The sequence below is a fragment of the Canis lupus genome, chromosome 7 (genome assembly GCF_048164855.1).
Source record: "Canis lupus baileyi chromosome 7, mCanLup2.hap1, whole genome shotgun sequence".
NCBI lineage: Eukaryota > Metazoa > Chordata > Mammalia > Carnivora > Canidae > Canis > Canis lupus.
This window is the reverse complement of record NC_132844.1, coordinates 59,969,547-59,989,370: the sequence shown is the minus strand read 5'-3', so window position 1 is coordinate 59,989,370 and position 19,824 is coordinate 59,969,547. Positions and strand designations below refer to the sequence as shown.

The 19,824-nt window shown below is 52.6% G+C and overlaps 1 protein-coding gene and 1 long non-coding RNA gene across 2 annotated transcripts in view; one reads left to right on the top strand and one right to left on the bottom strand.

Annotated features, from left to right (window-relative positions):
* Positions 1 to 1,463: 1,463 nt before the first annotated feature.
* Positions 1,464 to 19,824, top strand: part of CAPN11 (calpain 11) — a 24,249-nt gene continuing 5,888 nt past the window's right edge. Inside the window, exons 1-21 of the mRNA XM_072832864.1 lie at positions 1,464 to 1,545; positions 7,870 to 8,120; positions 8,496 to 8,565; positions 10,575 to 10,693; positions 11,638 to 11,771; positions 11,958 to 12,126; positions 13,871 to 13,954; positions 14,048 to 14,133; positions 14,364 to 14,438; positions 14,600 to 14,760; positions 14,902 to 15,080; positions 16,433 to 16,444; positions 16,711 to 16,922; positions 17,125 to 17,164; positions 17,263 to 17,331; positions 17,414 to 17,471; positions 17,610 to 17,674; positions 17,937 to 18,005; positions 18,424 to 18,502; positions 18,593 to 18,709; positions 19,344 to 19,402. Of these exons, the coding sequence (XP_072688965.1) occupies positions 1,530 to 1,545; positions 7,870 to 8,120; positions 8,496 to 8,565; positions 10,575 to 10,693; positions 11,638 to 11,771; positions 11,958 to 12,126; positions 13,871 to 13,954; positions 14,048 to 14,133; positions 14,364 to 14,438; positions 14,600 to 14,760; positions 14,902 to 15,080; positions 16,433 to 16,444; positions 16,711 to 16,922; positions 17,125 to 17,164; positions 17,263 to 17,331; positions 17,414 to 17,471; positions 17,610 to 17,674; positions 17,937 to 18,005; positions 18,424 to 18,502; positions 18,593 to 18,709; positions 19,344 to 19,402 (2,124 nt within the window). The 5' untranslated portion in view covers positions 1,464 to 1,529. The remainder of the gene's footprint in view (positions 1,546 to 7,869; positions 8,121 to 8,495; positions 8,566 to 10,574; positions 10,694 to 11,637; positions 11,772 to 11,957; positions 12,127 to 13,870; positions 13,955 to 14,047; positions 14,134 to 14,363; positions 14,439 to 14,599; positions 14,761 to 14,901; positions 15,081 to 16,432; positions 16,445 to 16,710; positions 16,923 to 17,124; positions 17,165 to 17,262; positions 17,332 to 17,413; positions 17,472 to 17,609; positions 17,675 to 17,936; positions 18,006 to 18,423; positions 18,503 to 18,592; positions 18,710 to 19,343; positions 19,403 to 19,824) is intronic.
* On the bottom strand, positions 16,747 to 19,428 carry LOC140636960 (uncharacterized). Its single transcript, XR_012034213.1, has 2 exons — positions 17,536 to 19,428; positions 16,747 to 17,409 (listed from the first exon to the last, which is right to left on the bottom strand). It is a non-coding gene; the product is annotated as an uncharacterized lncRNA (long non-coding RNA).

Here is a 19,824-nt window from a genome sequence, read left to right as displayed (position 1 = left end):
ACCCACCCACCCAGGAGTATGATTGATTATTAATCTCCAGCCCCTGTTCTCTCCTTGGGTTAAAAGTTCTAGGCTTTCAGTCATGGCTTGGTCTTCCTGGCCACCAGCCCCCATCCTGAGGCTATCCAGAAGTACTCCAGGAATGGCCTCATTAGAACAAAAGATGCCATTATCACTCAAAAAATTCCAAGGAGCCAGGAGAAGAGACCAACTATATATTTCTTGTCACCTCTGGCCCTCATCTTTCTCCTCTATTACATGAGGATAATGATACCGTGTCCTTGAGCTGTTTTAAGACTTTAACAAGTGTAAAGTGCTTAGCCCAGTGTTTGGCACATAATAAGAACTTAATTAACTATAATGTTCTTATAGATGAGGAAGTTGAGACCCAGAAAAGGGGTTGGGGAGGACTTGTCCAAAGTTGGCTTGGAACAAGACTCTGATTCCACTCAGTGGCCTGAGCATCTGTTCTGTGGCTAACACTCCAGCAGGCTGGGCAGAGGGACACCCCAATGACCCCAACGGTCCCCATCGTCGATGGCCATACACAACACTATAGGGTGAGTTTTTCAGGTCAAAGAGTTCACACTTGCCCCTGGATAGACATGACAGCCAGGCCAGTGGCCTAAACATGCCAAGCAGAATGTTGAGTTGAGTCCCCTTGAGAGAGATGTTGAAATCCTAATCCCCAGGACTTCAGCATGTGACCTTATTTGGAAATACAGTTACTGCAGGAGTAAATAGTTAAGATGAAGTCATGCTGGAATTGGGTGAGTCCCTAATCCAATACAACTGGCGTCTGTATGAGAAGAGGAGAGACACAGAGAATGCCATGGGAAGGCACAGAGACATACAGGAGGAGTGCCATGTCGGTGGGAAGGGGCCTCTTGGAAATGAGGGGACTTTCAAGATAAAAAGGTCAAGTTGGGGTGTCAGGGACAACCCCTTCCTGGAAGCTGTGGGCTGAAGGGGAGAGACTCAGACTCATCCTGATTGGACAGTACAATGAGAACAGCCAAGTCTGGTAGAGGTGCCCTTGGGTAGGGGTGCTGGAACTCCTGCCCCCTGCACAGAGATGGCCCTTGGGCTGGTGGGTGGGGACCAGGAAGATCAAAAGCGACCAGGTTACTGACTGTGCCAGCGTGTGTGGGAAGTGGGAAAGAGGACAGAAGAGGAAGGCATGTATTAAAATGTGCCAGTGGGACGCCTGGGTGGCTCAGTGGTTTAGTGCCTGCCTTTGGCCCAGGGCATGATCCTGGGGTCCCAGGATCAAGTCCCACATCAGGCTCCCTGAATGGGGAGCTTGCTCCTCCCTCTGCCTATGTCTCTGCCTCTCTCTCTCTCTCTCTCTCTCTCTCTCTCTTTCTCTCTGTGTCTCTCATAAATAAATAAATAAAATCTTAAAAAAAGAAATCGTGCCACTGCCTTAGGACTCCTGCTGTAATTGGAGAGTTCTGGGTGGGGGTGGGGGTTCTCCTCCCCCTCCCTGCCAGAACCTTCAACTGTCAAGCACCACGCTAGCCACCAACATGCTGTACTCCCCAGGTAGGCGCAGATGGGCCTTATACTACTGTACCTCTGCAGACCAGGGCCTCCCCTCAGGGAAGGGGCTGTGTCCCCTGGAGGGTGACTCCTCCATCAGACTGGATGCCCCCTAGGAGCAGATGGGCCTCTTCCTCAGATGGTCCGCTGATGGCCAGACTCACAGGAGCCCTTCCCCCTGTCTCCACTGAGAGGTTGGAGTCGGGGAGAGGAGAGGGACCAGTCACCCCACTATCATAGCTGCCTGGGAGAAAGGCCTGTGTGAAGCCAGAGCGGCCACTAGAGAAATAAAACTCAGGGAACAGAGGGAATCTCTCTCCAGCCCAGAAAAGCCAGCCTGTTGGTCCAAAGAGACCAGACCCTAAGAGGGCCACAGGAATGGGACTCTGTATGCAGGCCTGGGACCTGACCTCCAGGCCTGAGAGAGGCAGCACTGGGAGACGGGAGTTCTGTGGAGTGGGAGCTAAGTGGAGGGGAGCAGCCAGTTCCAGCCAGCAGAAGGCCTCAGCCCTGCACCTCTCACCCAGCCTAGGAGGGCAGCTGGCTTCAGCTATAAGGGGCACCCCCGATCCTGGCTTCTCGGGCCCTCACCATCTGCCTGGGCCCTGGAAGTGTAGGCCTAGGCCTAAGAGAGGACTAAACCCAGTCCTGGCTCTTCAGAAGTTCCCTGAGAAGTCCAGGCAACGACATTGTCTCCTGCCAGCCTTGGAAACTCAGCTGTCCACAAATCTACAGGCCTCCATCTGGGGGGGAGCTGCAGCCCCCGCCCTCAGGGATGACTCCCCATCTGTAGAGGAGACCAGATACACGCCTGGGCCAGAGAGCTTCCTAGCCCTTCGTGCCTCATTTTACTGTGTTGTCTGGCCACCTGCCTGTCCTTTCCACAGCCAGCCTTGTCTGTCTCAGCTTGCCCTTGCCTCTAGCCCACCTGACAGGCTCAGGTCTGTCACCTGCTCTGGAGATTCTTTTGGTGATAGCTGTGGTGGAGTGTGTGTGTGTGTGTGTGTATGTGTGTGTGTGTGTGTGTGTGTGAAGTCCCCCTGCCAACCAGCTGAGTAATTTGCTCAGACTTCGCAGGCTGGGTGTGCAAGATGTCAGGCAGGGTTTGGAGGCAGGACAGTGAGAAGTGACTCCTCAGGCTGGGTGGTGGCCAGGGGACGGCGGGCTGCAAGAGGGCTAAGGACATTTAACCTTCACAGCCTCGGTCTGCCCTCTGATGTTCTGCAGCTTTCTTGGACACGGCCCCCTCCTGTGGTCCTTCCAGACCCCCAGGGCAGGCCGGCGGAGTCGCTCCCAGAGGCAGCCAAGTCAGAGGCCTCCCTAAGGTGACCCCGTGGTGGGAGGGCATAGAGCGATTGGCCTCACTTTGTGGGTGCTCCTGGGCCCCTCACTTACCGCAGGTATCTCTCAACTTGGACACTTGACATTCGGGTTGGACAGACTGTTTGTCATGGGGCTGTCTCGATGTTTAGCAGCATCGCTGGCCTCTACCCACTGGATGCCAGCAGCCCCTCCATGTTCCCCAGTTACAACAACCCAAAATGTCTCTAGACACTGCCCATTGTTCCCTGGAGACGTGATCTCCCACATTGAGGATCCCTAACACTAGCACCTCTGGGTGAGCCCTGGGGCAGGCCTAGGTCACATGGGACAGGCATTCCTGACCTGCTGGTGACACAGAGTAAGGACCAAGTGGTGAAACAAGACCAGTTCTGATTCTCACCCCTCCTCGGAGATGTTCTGCAGCCTGTCTCTCTGGACCCTCCTCACCTGAAGGGGGCTCCAAGGTTTGCCCCCACAGGCCTCCCTCCAAGTCTTTCCCCTGCCCTTTGAGCAAAGAGATAACCCACTTATTCCCCTGCTGCCGAGACACACCCCTTTATTCATTTTCCCCTGACCTGAGGGAGTGGGAAGGAGCTCCTCTATCATCTCCAAGAGAAAGCCAGGGAGCTTGGGTGGGAAGAGAGAGGGTGGGGGGAGAGGGAGAGGAAAGGAAAGAATCCCCAGATTCCAGCGGCACACACCATCCTCCCTGCCCCCAACCCTGACTATTCCAGAACCAGGAACTCCTGGGTGCACCCTATCCTCCTGAGAGTGGAGTGAGCACTGAGGAGGAAAAAGGAGGCAGTCACCCCCCCTACATCCCCACAAGAACCTCCCAATTATCCCACCCAGTCTGGGTGGCCTCCTTCCCTGGGCCCTTCCCCCTGCCTCTGTGGCCCATGAAGCTAAACCCGAAGAGGGATAGTCTGGGGAGGGTCTTGTCAGGGCTCCCTGCAGACAGTGTTCACCTCTGAATAAATGCTCCACAAAGGTGGCTGAGATGAGTTACAGTTTGCTCTAAGGAGCTCAGACCCAGATAGGCACACAGATGATCCCAACATGTTGCTGCATCCTTATGATCACTGAGTCCCAAGAAGAGGACTGCTATGTGATTCTAGTAGGAACTCCATACATAACTAGTTACCCAGCCAGGTAGGAGGGGAAAAGGTAACCAAGATTTCCTGAGCACCGACTGGATGCCAATTCATGTATGTTGCATCACTTAATCTGGAAAAGGGGGAGATAGCAGCCTCTTTATACAGATGAGGAAGCCAAGGCTCAGCGACATAAAGCCACGTGCCCATGGTTAGACAGCTACCCACCCTGGTTCGGTGCTGCAGCCCAGGGCGCCAGCTCTGCTAAGGAGGAATCCGCTGCCTTCCTGACCTCTCTTCCAACACCTTCTCCATCCTCACTTCCCCTCACCCAGGACTTAACAAAGACCACCTGGAGGCTGTAGCAAAACGGAGGAAGGGCTGGACCATTCATCTTTTCCAGCACGGCCTCTCCCCTGCTCTGTGGGTCCCTCCTAGCAAAGCGGGAAGTGATGGGTAGGAGCCTGGACCAGCCTGTCCAGGTGTGACCCTGCCTGACTCTGTTGCCCACCAGGTGTGCAGCCTTGAAGCCCAACCTCTCTGGGCCTCGGTTCTTCCCTCTGTAGCCGGGAGACGTAACAATAATAAACCTAGTCGATAGTGTTGTTGCTGTAAGGATTCCCTGAGTTAATGCATGTAATACACTTAGAGCCAGGCACGTACTGAGTCCTCAAACACGGTTAATTAGTATTTTTATAACTGCTCTGTGAGTGCGAGTCCCTTTTACCACTGGGAGAGATTCCTTATGTCTTCTCATCACAAACCATAGGCTCCGTGGAAGAAGCAAAAGGACAGGATCCCAAGTCTGTCCAGCAAACTCACCCTAATCCTTAAGGCCGATGAACTTCTCTCAGCAGGGGCCAGGAGGCTTTAAGTCCCAGAAACCCTAAGGGGACACCAGAGAAGCCTTTATGCGGTGGCCCCAAGGCCTTTGCTTGTGGCCTGCACCAACGCTTGGGCGTCCCTGGGTTGAGGCGAGCTCTTTCTGGTCCCCAGCCCAGGCAGGCATGGCCTATGGACAGTGCTGGGTTGGAATCTGCACATCCCACCATTTACCAGACACCTGCTCTAGAGTGGGCCCTCCAGGGAGACCCTCCCGAGTGGAATGGAGGGTCCCAGAGATGAGCCACATGCCCATCCATCCCTTCATGGGGAGAAACTAAGATGCATGACCCTTTTCCCTTCTAGGAGCACTGGGGAACATCATTCAAAACATCTATTGTGCACCTACTATGTGCTCAATGCAGCAGAAAACAAAACCCCTGCCTTCACTAGGTTTCATTCTGGTAAGGGAGACAAATAATAAGTAAAACATATATAGTCCATTGGGGCCCAGAGTGGGACAGGGAGTTGAGGGGCAGGGCAGGAGAGAAAAAACATAGATTTGCAAACATAGATGAGGAATCACTACAGTGCAATGCAAGGCATCCCACCCAACCCTTCACTCATTTATCCATCCACTGAAAGCATTTCTGAGCCCCTGCTGGGGCCAGATGCCATTTGAGACAGGGAACCCAGAGGTGGACAGAGGATCCCCCATCTCCACCCTTGGGAGCTCACAGACAAGCCAACTCAGACCCAGCAGGCAGTGATGGGTGTCCCAACAAAAGAAAGTGCTGGACACGAAGGTGGCCTCAAACTCTTCATGGACACATTAGGGAAGGGCTTCACCAAGGAGGTGGCATTGAGCCAGTCCTGCAAGGCTGAGCAGGACTTGCCCAGTGAGCAAGGTAGGTGCGTGAGAGCAGAAGTGATTCCAGATAGAGGCACAGAGGCAGGAGCAGTCTGGGGCAGCTGAGAAAGCTGCCTGTGCTCAAAGGCGCTAGGCCTCTTGGTGGTAGCCTAGTTTGGGTTTGTCAGGCTAATAAGGGGAGATCACAGGGGCGTTACTGGATCTAGGGAAGTCCCAAGGGGACACTGATGTGAGACGAAAGAGTGGGTTCCTTAGTGGGAGGAGTCAAGGGGCATCAGAGAAGTTTAGCCACAAATGGCCCATGATCCCCTTTTGTTGATGAAAATGGGAAGATGGCCCTAGTTGCACAGGACTTCCTGCTGAGAAGAGGCACCTTCCTCAGAAGGGAGTGTCAGGGAAAGGTCACAGGCCTTGTCTGAAGGCTGCAGTCAGACTGTCCCATGCCCAACCCTCACTCTGTAACCTTGGGCATGCTCCTTGACCTCCAAGTCCCTGCTTCCTCTTCCAGTAATTGAGGATATTGCTGAGATCTTTCTGGAGGTTGGTGTGCCTGGCACAGAGCAGACACTCAACAAGACTCTTAGCTTTGCTATTATAAATCTCCTGGTCTGTCAGCTGGAGGTATGACGATTTCCTGGGCCACCCACCCTGCTCTTGCCTCTGCTGAACTTAGCCCTCTGTGGGCTCAATCTGGTTCCCCCCTCTAGGCAGCCTAGAACTCTCCTGCCCCTCCCTGTAACTGCCCCTTCTTTTCCTCACTCTGGATTCCTCCCACACCGCGGCACCAACTGGGCTCTGTTTAACTCAGACCACATCCTTCTACTACTCTCTGTCTCTATATAGACTGGCCTATTTGGGGCATTTTATATAAATGGAATCATGCAATATGCGGTCCTTTGTGACTGCCTTCTGTCACCCAGCATCATGTTTCTGAGGTTCATCCATATTGTAGGGTAGATCAGTACTGTGTTTCTTTCTTTCTTTCTTCTTTCTTTCTTTCTTTCTTTCTTCTTTCTTTCTTTCTTTCTTTTTCTTTCTTTCTTTCTTTCTTTCTTTCTTTCTTTCTTTCTTTCTTTCTTTCTTTCTTTCTAAGATTTCATCTATTTAAATCTTAAGAGGTATGGGATGCCTGGGTGGCTCAGCGGCTGAGCCTTCAGCTCAGGGCATGATCCCAGGTCTGGGTATCAAGTCCCACATCGGGTTCCCTGTGAGGAGCCTGTTTCTCCCTCTGCCTGTGTCTGCCTCTCTCTGTGTGTCTCTCATGAAAAAATAAATAAAATCTATTTAAAAAAAAGAAAAGATCTTAAGAGGTAGAGACATAGGCAGAGGGAGAAGAGGGCACAGGACTTGATCCAGGGACTCTAGGATCATGACCTGGGCCAAAGGCAGACACTCAACCATTGAACCACCCAGATGTCTCTCTCTCTCTCTCTCTTTTTTTTTTGTTTTTTTGTTTTTTTGTTTTTTTTTGTTTTTGTTTTTGTTTTTGTTTTTTTGAGAGAGAAAGCATGAGCAAGCAGGGAGAGCAGCAGAGGGAAAAGGAGAAAGAATCTCAAGCAGCCTCCACGTTTGGCACAGAGCCTGATGTGAGGCTCAATCCCACGACCCTAAGATCATGAGCTGAGCTAAAATTAAGAGTCAGACATTAAACTGACTAAGCCACCCAGGTGCCCCAGTACCTTATTTCTTTTTGAATATTCTTCTATGAATGGTATTCCACTGTATGTGTGTTTCTTGTCGTATTGGTCTATTATTTGTCAGCCAATGGACACTTGGGGTTTCTTCCCACTTTCTGGCTATTGTAAATAATACAGTGAACATTTATGTACAAGTTTTTTATGTGGACATATGTTTTCCTTTCTCTTGGGTTTATACCTAGAGGTGGAACTGCTGGATCATATGGTGACCATTCTATGTTTAACCGGCCAGGCTGTTTTACAAAGTGGCTGCATTCTTTTATACTCCTACCAGCAATGGATGAAGGTTCCAATTTTTCCACAACCCCGATGACACGTGGGTGTGTCAACACTGTGGGTGCAAAGTGGTGGATCATTGTGGCCTTGATTTGCATTTGCCTGGTGACTACTGGTGTTGAGCGTTTTTTTGTGTGTGTGTGATTATTGGTCATTTGTAGATCTTCTTCAGAAAAAAAATAATCTATCCTGATCCCTTGTCCATTTTTTTAATTGGGTTATTTGTCTTTTCATTCTTGAGCAGAGGCCTTTTTTGCGGATCAGGGAATGGCGGCTCACATAAGTCACAGCCGACTCAAAGCCAAGGGCTTGGGCCAACACCACAACGCCCAGAACTACAATAACCAGAACTTTGAAGACCTGCAAGCAGCCTGTCTGAGGAAAGGAGAACTGTTCGAAGACTCCTTTTTCCCTGCTGAACCCAGTTCCCTGGGCTTCAAGGATCTGGGCCCCAACTCCAGAAACGTGCAGAACATCTGCTGGCAGCGGCCCGGTGTGGGTACTGGGAGGGGAGGCATGGGCTCACTGGGGGAGCGGGAGGGCTGTTTGTAATGATGTCCTAGTCACTTTGCAATCTCCAATTCCCCCGGCCCCCCATCCTGACCCTCTGCCAGGCTCCACCTCCATCAGGGCTGGGGACAGTTCTGGACATGCTTAAGCAAAAACCTCTCAGATAACTCCTGGTAAAGTCCCTCACTGACCTTTGCTATCACATCCTACAACCAAGCCAGGCCGGTCCGGTGACCTTCCCCTCCCCTGCCATGTTTTCCCCTAGAACCTGGATGTGAAATGGTTTCCCCAGAAATGGTGAGAGGGAGGTCGGGAGGGGGATGTCCTGGGCCCCCTAAAATCTTTATTCCTCCACTGCAGCAAATCACAAGCAGTCCTCACTTCATTGTGAACGGATTCAGTCCAACAGACATCTGCCAAGGCGTCCTTGGTGAGTGGGGAGCTGGAAAACTGGTGTGGGGCGCCTGGGTGGCTCAGTCAGTTAAGCATGGGCCTTCGGCTCAGGGATTCCCTCAGTGGGGAGCCTACTTCTCTTTCTGCCTGCCATTCCCCCTGCTTGTGCGCTCACTCTCTCTCTCTCTCTCTCTCTCTCTCTCTCTCTGGAATAAATAAAAAAAATTTAAAAAGAAAAGAAAGCTTGTGTGGAGGGAGGGGGTGAATTGAGGAAGAAGGCTGAGGCAGGGGGAGTGCCAGAATATCTTTTAAGGCTGGGGAGCTAGGTTCGGATGATCTCTTCTCTTCCCCTGCCCCTCCCCTTCTGAGGAGAAGGTAGTGAGACTGTCAGGTCTGTTCACCCCATGCCCTACCCCAATGTGATTCCAGCCCATCCTGTGCTATCTGGGTCTGGGTGTAAGCCAGGCGGCATAGTAGCTACCCGTTGCTACACAATAAATTTCCCCCAAGACTCAGTGATTTAAAGCAATGACAAACATCTATCAATCTCCATTCCTGTGGGTCAGTAATTCGTAAGAAGCACATCTGGGTGGGTTTGGCTCAGAGTGTCTCATGACACTGGAGTCAAGATGTGAGGCAGAGCTGTGTTCATCTGAAGGTTTCACAGGAGCTGGAGGATCTGCTTCCAAGATGGCGCACTCACGGGCCAGGAGGCCTCAGTTCCCTGCCACATAGGCTTCCCTGTGGGACCACTTGAGTGTCCAAACAACATGGTAGTCGGTTTCCCTGGAAACCACAGTGTCTTTTACCACCTAGTATCAGGAGAACATACACAGTCACCACCGCCATATTCCATTTGTTAGAAGCAAGCTCCAAATCTGGCCCAAACCCAAGGGGAGGGAATTAGGCTCCCCCTCCTGAGGGGAGGATTGTCAAAGAGCTTGTGGACATATTTTTAAGCCACTGCAGGTGCCAGAACTTCCTCAGTCTGACATATCAGATAGAGAAGCACTAGGCTCCCCAGCCCACTCTCCCACGGGCTCCTGTGACAGCCCCAAGGGATAGCTTCCTTCCTAAGGAGGGGTTCCTCCAAAGCCTTCATTGTATTTTCAGGAATAGGAGCAGGGTGGGCTTTCTCTGGGGATGATTCTATCATATTTGTGGCAGAGAAAAGGGCAGGTTGTGGGCAGGGCAGAAGCCCAGGTGACCTCAGGCCCCATGTCTGCCACTGTGGCTCATGGAGTTGCGGGAGGAGAACTGGCTTCTTCCTATTTAGGTGTCCTTTTTGCAATGGAGGATTGGAGTGTCCTTAACCTTCCTTCTCCACCCTCTGCCACTCCCAAAGGGCCCCCCGGGTGCCAAGAGGTAGCCACAGGAGCTTTCCTAGTGACCTCAGCCGCAGCCCAGCCCCAGGATCTCACTCCGGGTACCACCCTGCCCACAGCCCCCCTAGTGAGATCCGAGATACCCAGGAGAGAGATCACAATGGATGACCTTAGCCTAGGGATACTGCCCCTATGCCCCCATCAATGCCTAGCCCCAGGGACCCAGCTGGGGTACAGACTAAGCCCCTTGGGGCTTCAGTATTATGTGGGTGACATCAGGGAGAGATGTTTTGATTGCTACACCAATGTAATCATGGAGTAGAAGTAGAAGGCAGGGGGAGTGGGAGAAGGTAACTGGATTTGTTCAAGGGATGGGTGAAAACTAGCTGTCTCCCCAAAGAAGCAGATCTCAGGGTAGGGAGCAAGACAAAGGCCAAATACCTCCTCCCCAAATCCAAAACCCAAAGCATCGGGCTCTAATTTGTGACTCTCTTACCTAATAGAAAAGGTAAAGAGGATCATCCCCTAGAGGCTGTTCCTTCAGCCCTGTCTCTCCCTACTAGATTCCTTCCAGAACATTTCTTAGCGGAAGGGCCAAGGGAGGTGCGTCTCTGTGGGGGAGGGGCCACAGAGCCAGTCCTGCTCCTTTAAGGCTTGGATTCTGGGACCCATACTCACCTAGAGGAGGGAGGGAGAGGCAACCCCCTTCCTGTCTTTCCAGGGGACTGCTGGCTGCTGGCTGCCATTGGCTCCCTTACCACATGCCCCAAACTGCTGCACCGTGTGGTACCCAAGGGGCAGAGCTTCAGGAAAAACTATGCTGGCATTTTCCATTTTCAGGTGAAGGATGATTTGCAAGCCCAAGTTATTTGGTGGCGTGTGTGTGTGTGTGTGTGTGTGTGTGTGTGTGTGTGAGAGAGAGAGAGAGACAGAGACAGAGACAGAGACAGAGTGACAGAGAAAAAGAGGGGAGGGAGGAAGAGGAAGAATTATTTATGCTTTAAAGTTACCTTTAAAAAAAATAAAAATAAAGTTACCTTTTTTCTTTTCTTTTTGAAAAATGACATTTATTAGGGTGGGTTTTTGTGTAATTATCAGAGATATATCTGCTCACTAAAGAAATCATTTGGCTAATTTTTTAAAGCCCAAAAAGAAAATCATTGTTATCAGTTTGCAGCTCTCCTTCTCCAGCTTCTCTCTTTCTCTCCCTCCTTCTCTTGGTGGAAACGTGTGTGTGTGTGTGTGTGTGGTGTGTGTGTGTGTGTGTGTGTGAGAGAGAGAGAGAGAGAGAGAGAGAGAAAGAGAGAGACAGTGACATTGGGAGTCACGGTCACATAATTTATGTAATCTACTCTTTAAATTTAGCAACATGTGGACAAATTCCCCACATCAAAATATTTCTGAGAATCAAAAGAGCTTGTAAAACCTCAGAAATCCTGAAAGTTCAGCCAAGGTCAAAATGTGGGTGGTGTCTTTCTGGGGGCCCTGGCAGAAACTGGAGATGAAGCAGGGGGAGTGGTTCAGGCTTTTCATTGCCTTTCCCTCGCTATTGAGCCATTCTGGGGAGTGGGCTCTCTGACACTGGCACGTCACTGATCCTGGCCACCAGGAGGTGCTCATGGAACATAGTTCTTATACGAGGAGTGTGTGGGGCTGTGGGGGTGAAGGGGGGTGAGGGGGCAGGGGGTGGGGAGCGTGTACGTGTATTCATGCATGTCCTTGGAGGAAGGCGTGGGGCAGACAGTTGCCCTAAGCCCCACTGAGGTCCACCTTGCTGCCCACAGTTTTGGCAGTTTGGGCAGTGGGTGGACGTGGTGGTGGATGACCGGTTGCCCACAAAGAACGGCAAGCTGGTGTTCGTGCATTCAGCTGAGCGCACTGAGTTCTGGAGTGCCCTGCTAGAGAAGGCATATGCCAAGTGAGTGCCCCGAGCCTGGGCTTGCCTCCAAGCCTGTCCTGACAGCTGGCAGCTATGGGGGCAGCTGGAATCAGGGGAAAAAGCAGAGGGAGGTCAGGGCATCCCTTTCTTCCCTTGCCACACCCTCCCATGTCCTAGCTGACACCTCTATCCCGGAGCACAAAAGTGCCCTCTCTGTGCCTGCAGGCTGAATGGGTCCTATGAAGCACTATCGGGGGGCAGTACAGTGGAGGGCTTTGAGGACTTCACCGGAGGTGTAACCTATACCATCCAACTCCAGAAGCCCCCTCGGAACCTGTTGAGGATGCTTAGGAAGGCCGTAGAGCGATCCTCCCTCATGGGCTGCTCCATCGAAGTAAGTTATATTTGTTATATTTGTTCCTGTTCCTGGCCTTTGTACCTGCTGTTGCTTTCTCCTAGAAGGTTCTTTGCCCAGATCCCTGCATGACTAGCTCCTTCTCATTCAATCTCAATTCAAATGCCCTTTCCTCAGGCTTCTCTTCACTGCCTCCCAATGTAAACCAGCTGCTCTTAACATCATTTGCTCTCTACTTTGTTTTTATTTTCCCCTCAACATTTACCATGATCTGAAATGGTCTTATTTATCAACGTCGTTATTCACAGCCCGTTTTCCCCTGTTTCACAGTTTGAGGGTGGTGACTTGGCTCATCCACTGCTGGAAACCCCGGGACTTAGGGTGCTGCTTAGCATGCAATAGACGCCCAGCAAATATTTATTTGAATAAATAAATAAACCCAGAGTGCAACTGTATGACCGTGCAATTCATTCTTGGGCTTCTATCCCAGAGAAATGAAGATTTATGTCCACACAAAAGCCCGCACACAAGTGTTCACAGCGGCCTTATTCATCGTAGCCAGAAACTGGGAGCAATCTAGGTGTCCTTCAAGGAGTGAATCGTTATACTGTGGTGCACATATGCCATGGAACATGACTCAGCAATAAAAGGAAGTGAACTATTGATACATTCAACTACTTGGATGAGTCCCAAGGGAATTATGCTAAATGAAAAAAGCCAAGAGAGCTCCATTACTGTATGATTCCATTTCCGTGACAATCTTGAAATGACAATTTTTAAGATTTTATTTTGTTGTTATTTTTTTAGAGACACAGAGTGCAGGTAGGGGGTGGAGTCAGAGTGGAGGGAGAAGCAGGCTCCCTATAGGGAGCCCAATGCAGGACTTGATCCCAGGACCCCAGGATCATGACCTAGGACTCCAGGATTATGACCCGAGCTGAAGGCAGATGCTCAACCACTGTGCCACCCTGATGCCCCTTGAAGTTTTACTTTTAAGTAATCTCTGCACCCAACATGGGTTAGATCTCACAACTTCAGGATCAAGACTTGCACACTCTACCAACTGAACCAGCCAGGTGCCCCAAAATGACAAAAATTTTTAAAAGTAGGGAGCAGAGGCATGGTGTGGCCTGGTTGGTTGAATATCTGACTCTTGATTTCAGCTCAGGTGGATCCCACCTACCTCAGGCTGCACGCTTGGCAAGGGGAAGAGATTTGCCTGAAGCTTCTCTCCCTCTGTCCCCCTACCCCTGTTCACAGGCACATGAGCGCTCACTCACACACACTCTCTCTCTTTCTTTTTTTAAAAAGATTTTATTTATTTATTCATAAGAGACACAGAGAGAGGGCAGCCCCTGTGGCTCAGCGGTTTAGTGCCACCTTCAGCCCAGGGCCTGGTCCTGGAGACCCGGGATCGAGTCCCCCATCGGGCTCCCTGCATGGAACCTGCTTCTCCCTCTGTCTCTCTCTCTCTCTGTGTGTCTCTTTTTTTAAAAGATTTTATTTATTTATTCATGAGAGACACACAGAGAGAAAGGCAGAGACACAGGCAGAGGGAGAAGCAGGCTCCATGCAAGGAGCCTGATGGGGGACTCGATCCCCCGTCTCCAGGGTCAGGCCCTGGACTGAAGGTGGCCCTAAACTGCTGAGCCAGCTGGGTGCCCCTCCCAGGATTATTTCTTACAACTGCATGGTAATCTGCAATTATTTGCAAATACCAGTAAAAACACTGAACCCGGGCCTACTCACATCTGAATTTGTTTCCTCCCTCTCTGTTCTGTAGATCGTCAGCGAGAGTGAGTTGGAGACCATGACTCAAAAGATGCTGGTAAGAGGGCATGCTTACTCCGTGACCGACCTCCAGGAGGTGAGTCTGCCAACCGTGCCCACACCTGAGCCACCGGAGGAGGAAGAGAATCCCTCCTGCCCCCCTGACCTGTTGCCGCACCCCTCCCACCAGGTCTGGTACCAGGGCAGGACAGAAACACTGATTCGGGTCCGGAACCCCTGGGGCCGGGTCGAGTGGAATGGAGCCTGGAGTGACAAGTGAGTGGCCCTGACCAGCACTCTCAGGTGAGGGGCAGAGCACCCAGCAGGCCTACCTACCTAGGCTGGCAGGTGGACCAGGGCCAGCCCCTCCCCCACTAGGTTCCCTATCTAACTCAGGCCCACTCCCCCAGAGGCAGCCAATCAGGGATGAGGGAATCCCATGGGTGGGGGGGTTCCAAAATGCCTCCTGAGCCAGCCCCTCCCTCCACTGCCTGTCTCTGCTCCAGCGCCTCCGAATGGGACAAGGTGGCCCTGGACACCCGGAGGCAGCTACTGAACAGGAAGGAGGATGGGGAGTTCTGGTCAGTACAGGGTGGGCTTCCTTCTGCACCCATGCCCTGTCCCTTCATGTCCTCTGCCACCCTGCCACCTGTGCCTTCAATGGGGAGGCCGGGGGCGGGGGGGGGGGTAGCTTAGGGGCTTGGGGATGCTGCAGGCTCGAGCCTTCACCCCCTCCACACAGGATGTCCTACCAAGACTTCCTGGGCAACTTCACCCTCCTGGAGATCTGCAACCTGACGCCGGATGCACTCTCTGGAGACTACAAGAGCTACTGGCACACCACCTTCTATGAGGGCAGCTGGAGGCGGGGCAGCACAGCGGGGGGCTGCAGGAACCATCTTGGTGGGTGAGGGGATTGGGGGCCCACCGGGGGCTCAGGGACCCAGCAGATCCCACCCGGCCCTGTTGAGGAGACAGGCATGGGGCTGGGAAGCCCACCCAGCCCAGGAAGGGCAGAGCCATGCTGATCGGCTTCTTCCATAGACACATTCTGGAGCAACCCCCAGTTTAGGATCTCTCTCCCTGAGGAGGACGACTACGACGACGACCCAGAGGACGATGAAGTCATCTGCACCTGCCTGGTGGCCCTGATGCAGAAGAACTGGCGACGGGCACGGCCCCACGGAGCTCAGCTGCAGACAATTGGCTTTGTCATCTATAGGGTGGGTGCTCCAGCAGGAACCCCACCCCCCCCACCCCCCACCCCCCCCACCCCCCACCCCCCCACCCCCCGTGCTGGTCTTGCTCCCTCTCCTGGCCTCACCCCTTCCAACACCCTTCCAAAGGCCTCATGAATAATAACACACCTTGCACCTTCCGTGAAGAGAAAGGACATGAGCGCAAGGGAGGTGAGGTACTTGCCCAACTTCACACACCCTTGGCTGCATCCTGATTCCCAGACCCTCTGAGACTTCCCACACCATCCCTGAGTCTCCCCCAGATACCCCACACAGAGCACTGACTCCAGCAGCCAGGGGAAATCCCTGGCAGCACTTCCAAAATTGTGTTTTGCAAAATGCTACAAATGACCATTTGTTCAAATAGTCGTGGAGCACCGACTGCGTGCAGGCCCCAGGCCCGTCTCCACTGGTTCGGTACCAGACAAAATAGAGACGCAATCGTTACCCTCCTCCTAGGCTGTGAGCCCACCAGGCTAACAGACTCCAGACGTGCCTCAGATATTTCCAAGGTTAGATGTGGCCCTTCGGGAGAGATCACATGCCCTACTCCCCCCCCACCCCCCAGCTTTGTCAGCGCATCGGCATGTGAAAGGTTCTGGCCATCCCTACCGGAGAACAGCCTAGTTATCTTGGTTTAACATACCTTTTTACAGAAGTATTTGTGTTCAACGCTCAATTTCGGTAATCACCTATTGTCTTCCTGCAAGCTATGAGCGTTCCATGGAAAATGGTCACATTCCGGAAAATGCTTTCCTAGATTTTCATCCCATTCACTTCTTTAGCATGTGAAGTTGGGCACGTTACCTCACCTCTTGGGATTTGGCTTCTTGTCCTTCACCTGCAGTGGTAAAAGTCTCCCTGCTGCCGCCACCGGCCAAACTTTGCACAAACTGCATTTGGCAACTCCCCCCGCCGCTGCCCCTCCCCCCCCGCAGCTTTGGGATTATTTTTTAAAGATTTTATTTATTTATTCATGAGACACACAGAGAGAGGCAGAGACACAGGCAGAGGGAGAAGCAGGCTCCCTGTGGGGAGTCCGACGCAGGACTCGATCCTGGGACCCCAGAATCAGGACCTGAGCTGAAGGCAGATGCTCCAACCACTGAGCCCCCCAGGCGTCTCCCAAACTTCAGGACTATTGATTTTAATGCTAGAACTTTTAGCTATCAGAGCCCTTGCCCCACCCCACCCCCACCAGTGTCCCAGTGCCCTTAACATCCCCCAACACACACACACTCTCTCTCTCTCTCTCTCTCTCTCTGTCTACCGGCAGAACAGGTTTGAGCCCCTTCACCATCCTGGGGCTCTGACCTCCCTGTCTTTTCTCTTCCTAGGTCCCAAAGGAGGTACAGAAGACGTGGGGCTTGATTCCGGGCACGCACCACCCCACCTCTGGCTGCATGTGGACGGGCAAAGGGTGGAATTCAGCTAGGGCTCTCAGGGCCACTGGGGGCCACTGGGTTAGGATTCCAGTGCCCTGGGGCCCTGGGTGGGAGTTGGGGCAGATCATACTGGAGTTACCTGCCTGTGGGCCTTGCCCAGCCAGGCTTCCCCTTCGGGGTCCCTGTCTCTTTACCAGCCAGCCCTGTACCCACCTCCAAGGCGCATATAGTTTCAGAACGTCCAGGATATTCACTTCAAGAAGGACTTCTTCCTCAAGTATCAGGACCATGGCTTCTCAGAGATCTTCACTAACTCACGGGAAGTGAGCAGCCATCTCCAGCTGCCTCCGGGGGAATACGTCATCATTCCCTCCACCTTTGAGCCGCACAAGGATGCTGACTTCCTGCTTCGGGTCTTCACAGAGAAGCACAGCGAGTCCTGGTGAGGAGCCCTGCTTCGCTGCTCCAAGGCCACCCGCCCAAGAGCTGGAGCAGTCATCTGGTCCTCCCCAATTCTGTCCCTGTTTTAAGTTAGGGAAACTGAGGCTTCAGATACATGACACGATCTCCTCACAACCACCCCTCTAAAATCTATCTCCCTGATCCTGGATAACCCCCAAGACTTCCTTCATTTTTTTGCTCAGGGAACTGGACGAAGCCAACTATGCTGAGCTACTCCAAGAGGTGAGGGGACGCTGTGGGGTCGAGGAATCAGAGGAAGCATCTGGGGAGTGTGAAGGAACTTTCCAGACTGGGACCCTTTCCCACTGCTTTTCCTCCAGGAGCACTTCTCTGAGAATGACGTAGATCAGGACTTCATACATTTGTTTGAGATCGTGGCAGGAGGAGAGGTGAGAGGCTGAGGGCAGGGTGCCCAAAGGAGGTGGACAGGGTGAACGTGCGGGAGCAGGGGTTTACGTTCTCCCTTCCTAGGGCAAGGAGATAGGCATGTATGAGTTACAGAAGCTGCTCAACAAAGTGGTCACCAAACGTGAGTCTTCCAATCCCCCCACCAACTCTGCCTCGAAACCTTTCCCCTACTGCTTGTGCCTCACCTTGACCACTCCCCGTGTGCCCTACAAGGCTCTGCTCACTCCTTCTCTCTTCCTGTCCCTTCCTTCCCTCACAGTCAGAAACTTCAGAACCCAGGGCTTCGGCCTAGACGTGTGCCGCTGTATGGTCAACCTCATGGATGTATCTTCTTGTCCAGCGCTCTCCCCCCACCCCCATTCCCAAGCCTGCCCCCCAGGTGGCCACCTCTCTCTGGCCAGCCATGCCCTCCTTCCTACTGGGAGGGGATTAGGCTCTGAGGTAGCAAAAGCCAGTTCTGGCTATCACCCTAGTGACTACACAGGAACCTCTGGTCTCACGGCCCCCATTTGGTGAGCCCCTCTGCTTCCCTGACCCCAAGAGGCCCTCTTCACTCTCTCCTCTGGCATCCTTGACCTCTCCCCAGAAAGATGGCTCTGGCAAGCTGGGGCTTCCTGAGTTCCAGATCCTGTGGAAAAAAATCAAGAAATGGACGGTAAAAAACATTGAAAGGGCAGTTTATGGCAGGGAAAAGAGAGATCCTCAAGAATGATGGGGATTAGTAAGGGTGATGCTAGAGCCCCAGACTAGACACGCACCACACACACAGGACAGGGCAGGATCTGTTGAAGTGGGGACATTGGTTAGTCAAAAGAGTTAGAAACCAGTATAGTCCAGGCATCAGCCAGTGTAAAGGGTTCACACAGAAGGCCCCAGCTGGGAGTGGGTCTTTGAGACCACTGACTCAGTTTCCAACCCTCTCCCTTGCCAGAGGCCCCCTCCAGTCATTAGATACAGGAATACTAGGCAACCTGGGTTCATGGGTGGGCCTTGTAGGTTAACTATAGTAGAGCCCTGCATTATTTCAGCCACCACACTACACACACAGCCCTACCACACCTGTCTCCCTTCAGGACATCTTCCGAGAGTGTGACGAGGACCACTCGGGCAGCTTGAACTCCTATGAGATGCGCTTGGCCATTGAGAAAGCAGGTTAGCAGGGGGGTCAAGAGAGGGTTTGAGGGCGGGGGGAAGCAGTGGTCAGAGGGCCAGATTCCCCCTCCGCTCTCCTCTCTCTCCCAGGCATCAAGCTGAGTAACAAGGTGACACAGGTGCTGGTGGCCAGGTATTCGAATGAGGACATGATTGTGGATTTTGACAGCTTCATCAGCTGTTTCCTGAGGCTGAAGGCCATGTTCAGTGAGTCAGTCATCTGCCCACTCCCCACCCTGGGCTAGAGACCTGCACATGAGGAGCCCTGCTCCCTAACCACCCCCTCTTAAGAGCACAGATGATCTGGGTTCAAATCCCAGCTCCACTTGTTGGCTCTGGGCCTTGAGCAAGTCATTTATTTTTTTTTTTTAAGATTTTATTTATTTATTCATGAGAGACACAAAGAGAGGCAGAGACATAGGTAGAGGGAGAAGCAGGCTCCCTGTGGGGAGCCCAATGTGGGACTCGATCTCAGGACCCCAGGATCACGCCCTGAGCCAAAGAGAGACGCTGAACCACTGAGCCACCCAGGCGTCCGTGGGCAAGTCATTTATCTCTCTGTGTCTCTGACCTCTCTTCTCATCTTATAAAATGTGGGCAATAACAGTAGCGCCATCATAGGACAGAGGTACAGAACACAGGAGTTCACAGCACTCAGTATAGGTCTCATAGCAAGGCCATGAGTTGTTATCATGAATTCCGTCCTGGTCTGAGGGCTAGCTGGGAAGCAGCAAGGGGTAGCTTCTTATGCTTTTTCTGACCTCCTACCTCTTTGGGAGTGGGTCTTGCAGACCCCAGACTCAGCTCCCAAACCCCTCCCCTTGCTTTCTCTCCAAAACAGCATACTTTCTATCCATGGACCCCAAGAATACCGGCTATATTCACCTGAATCTGAACCAGGTACACGGAAAGGATCTTCTGGCACCCCCACTCACGGCTGCCCCCGCCCACTGCTCCCCCAGCCATCCTGCCCACCCCCCACTCCCCATCCTTGGATCTCTTCTCCCCACAGTGGCTGCAGACAATCATGTGGGGATAGAGGGGCCACAGAGCCTGGCTCCCACCACCACCACCCTGGGGCTTCTGGCCCAAGAGCGGGAGACTCCTCACTGCTCTCGGCTGAGCAGTCTTTGCCGATAGAATGGGCTCCAGGTAGTGGCACCTGGGCCCCAGGTGACATGCTTACTCCAGCCCAGGCCCTCCATTGCCCTCCCTCCCAGCCCAAAGTGTTTCTCTTTTTCCCCAGCCAGCTTCTGGCAGCTGCATTTCCCCATCTCTCTCTCTCTCTCTCTCTCTCTGAGTATATTTTACCCAAGATTAAG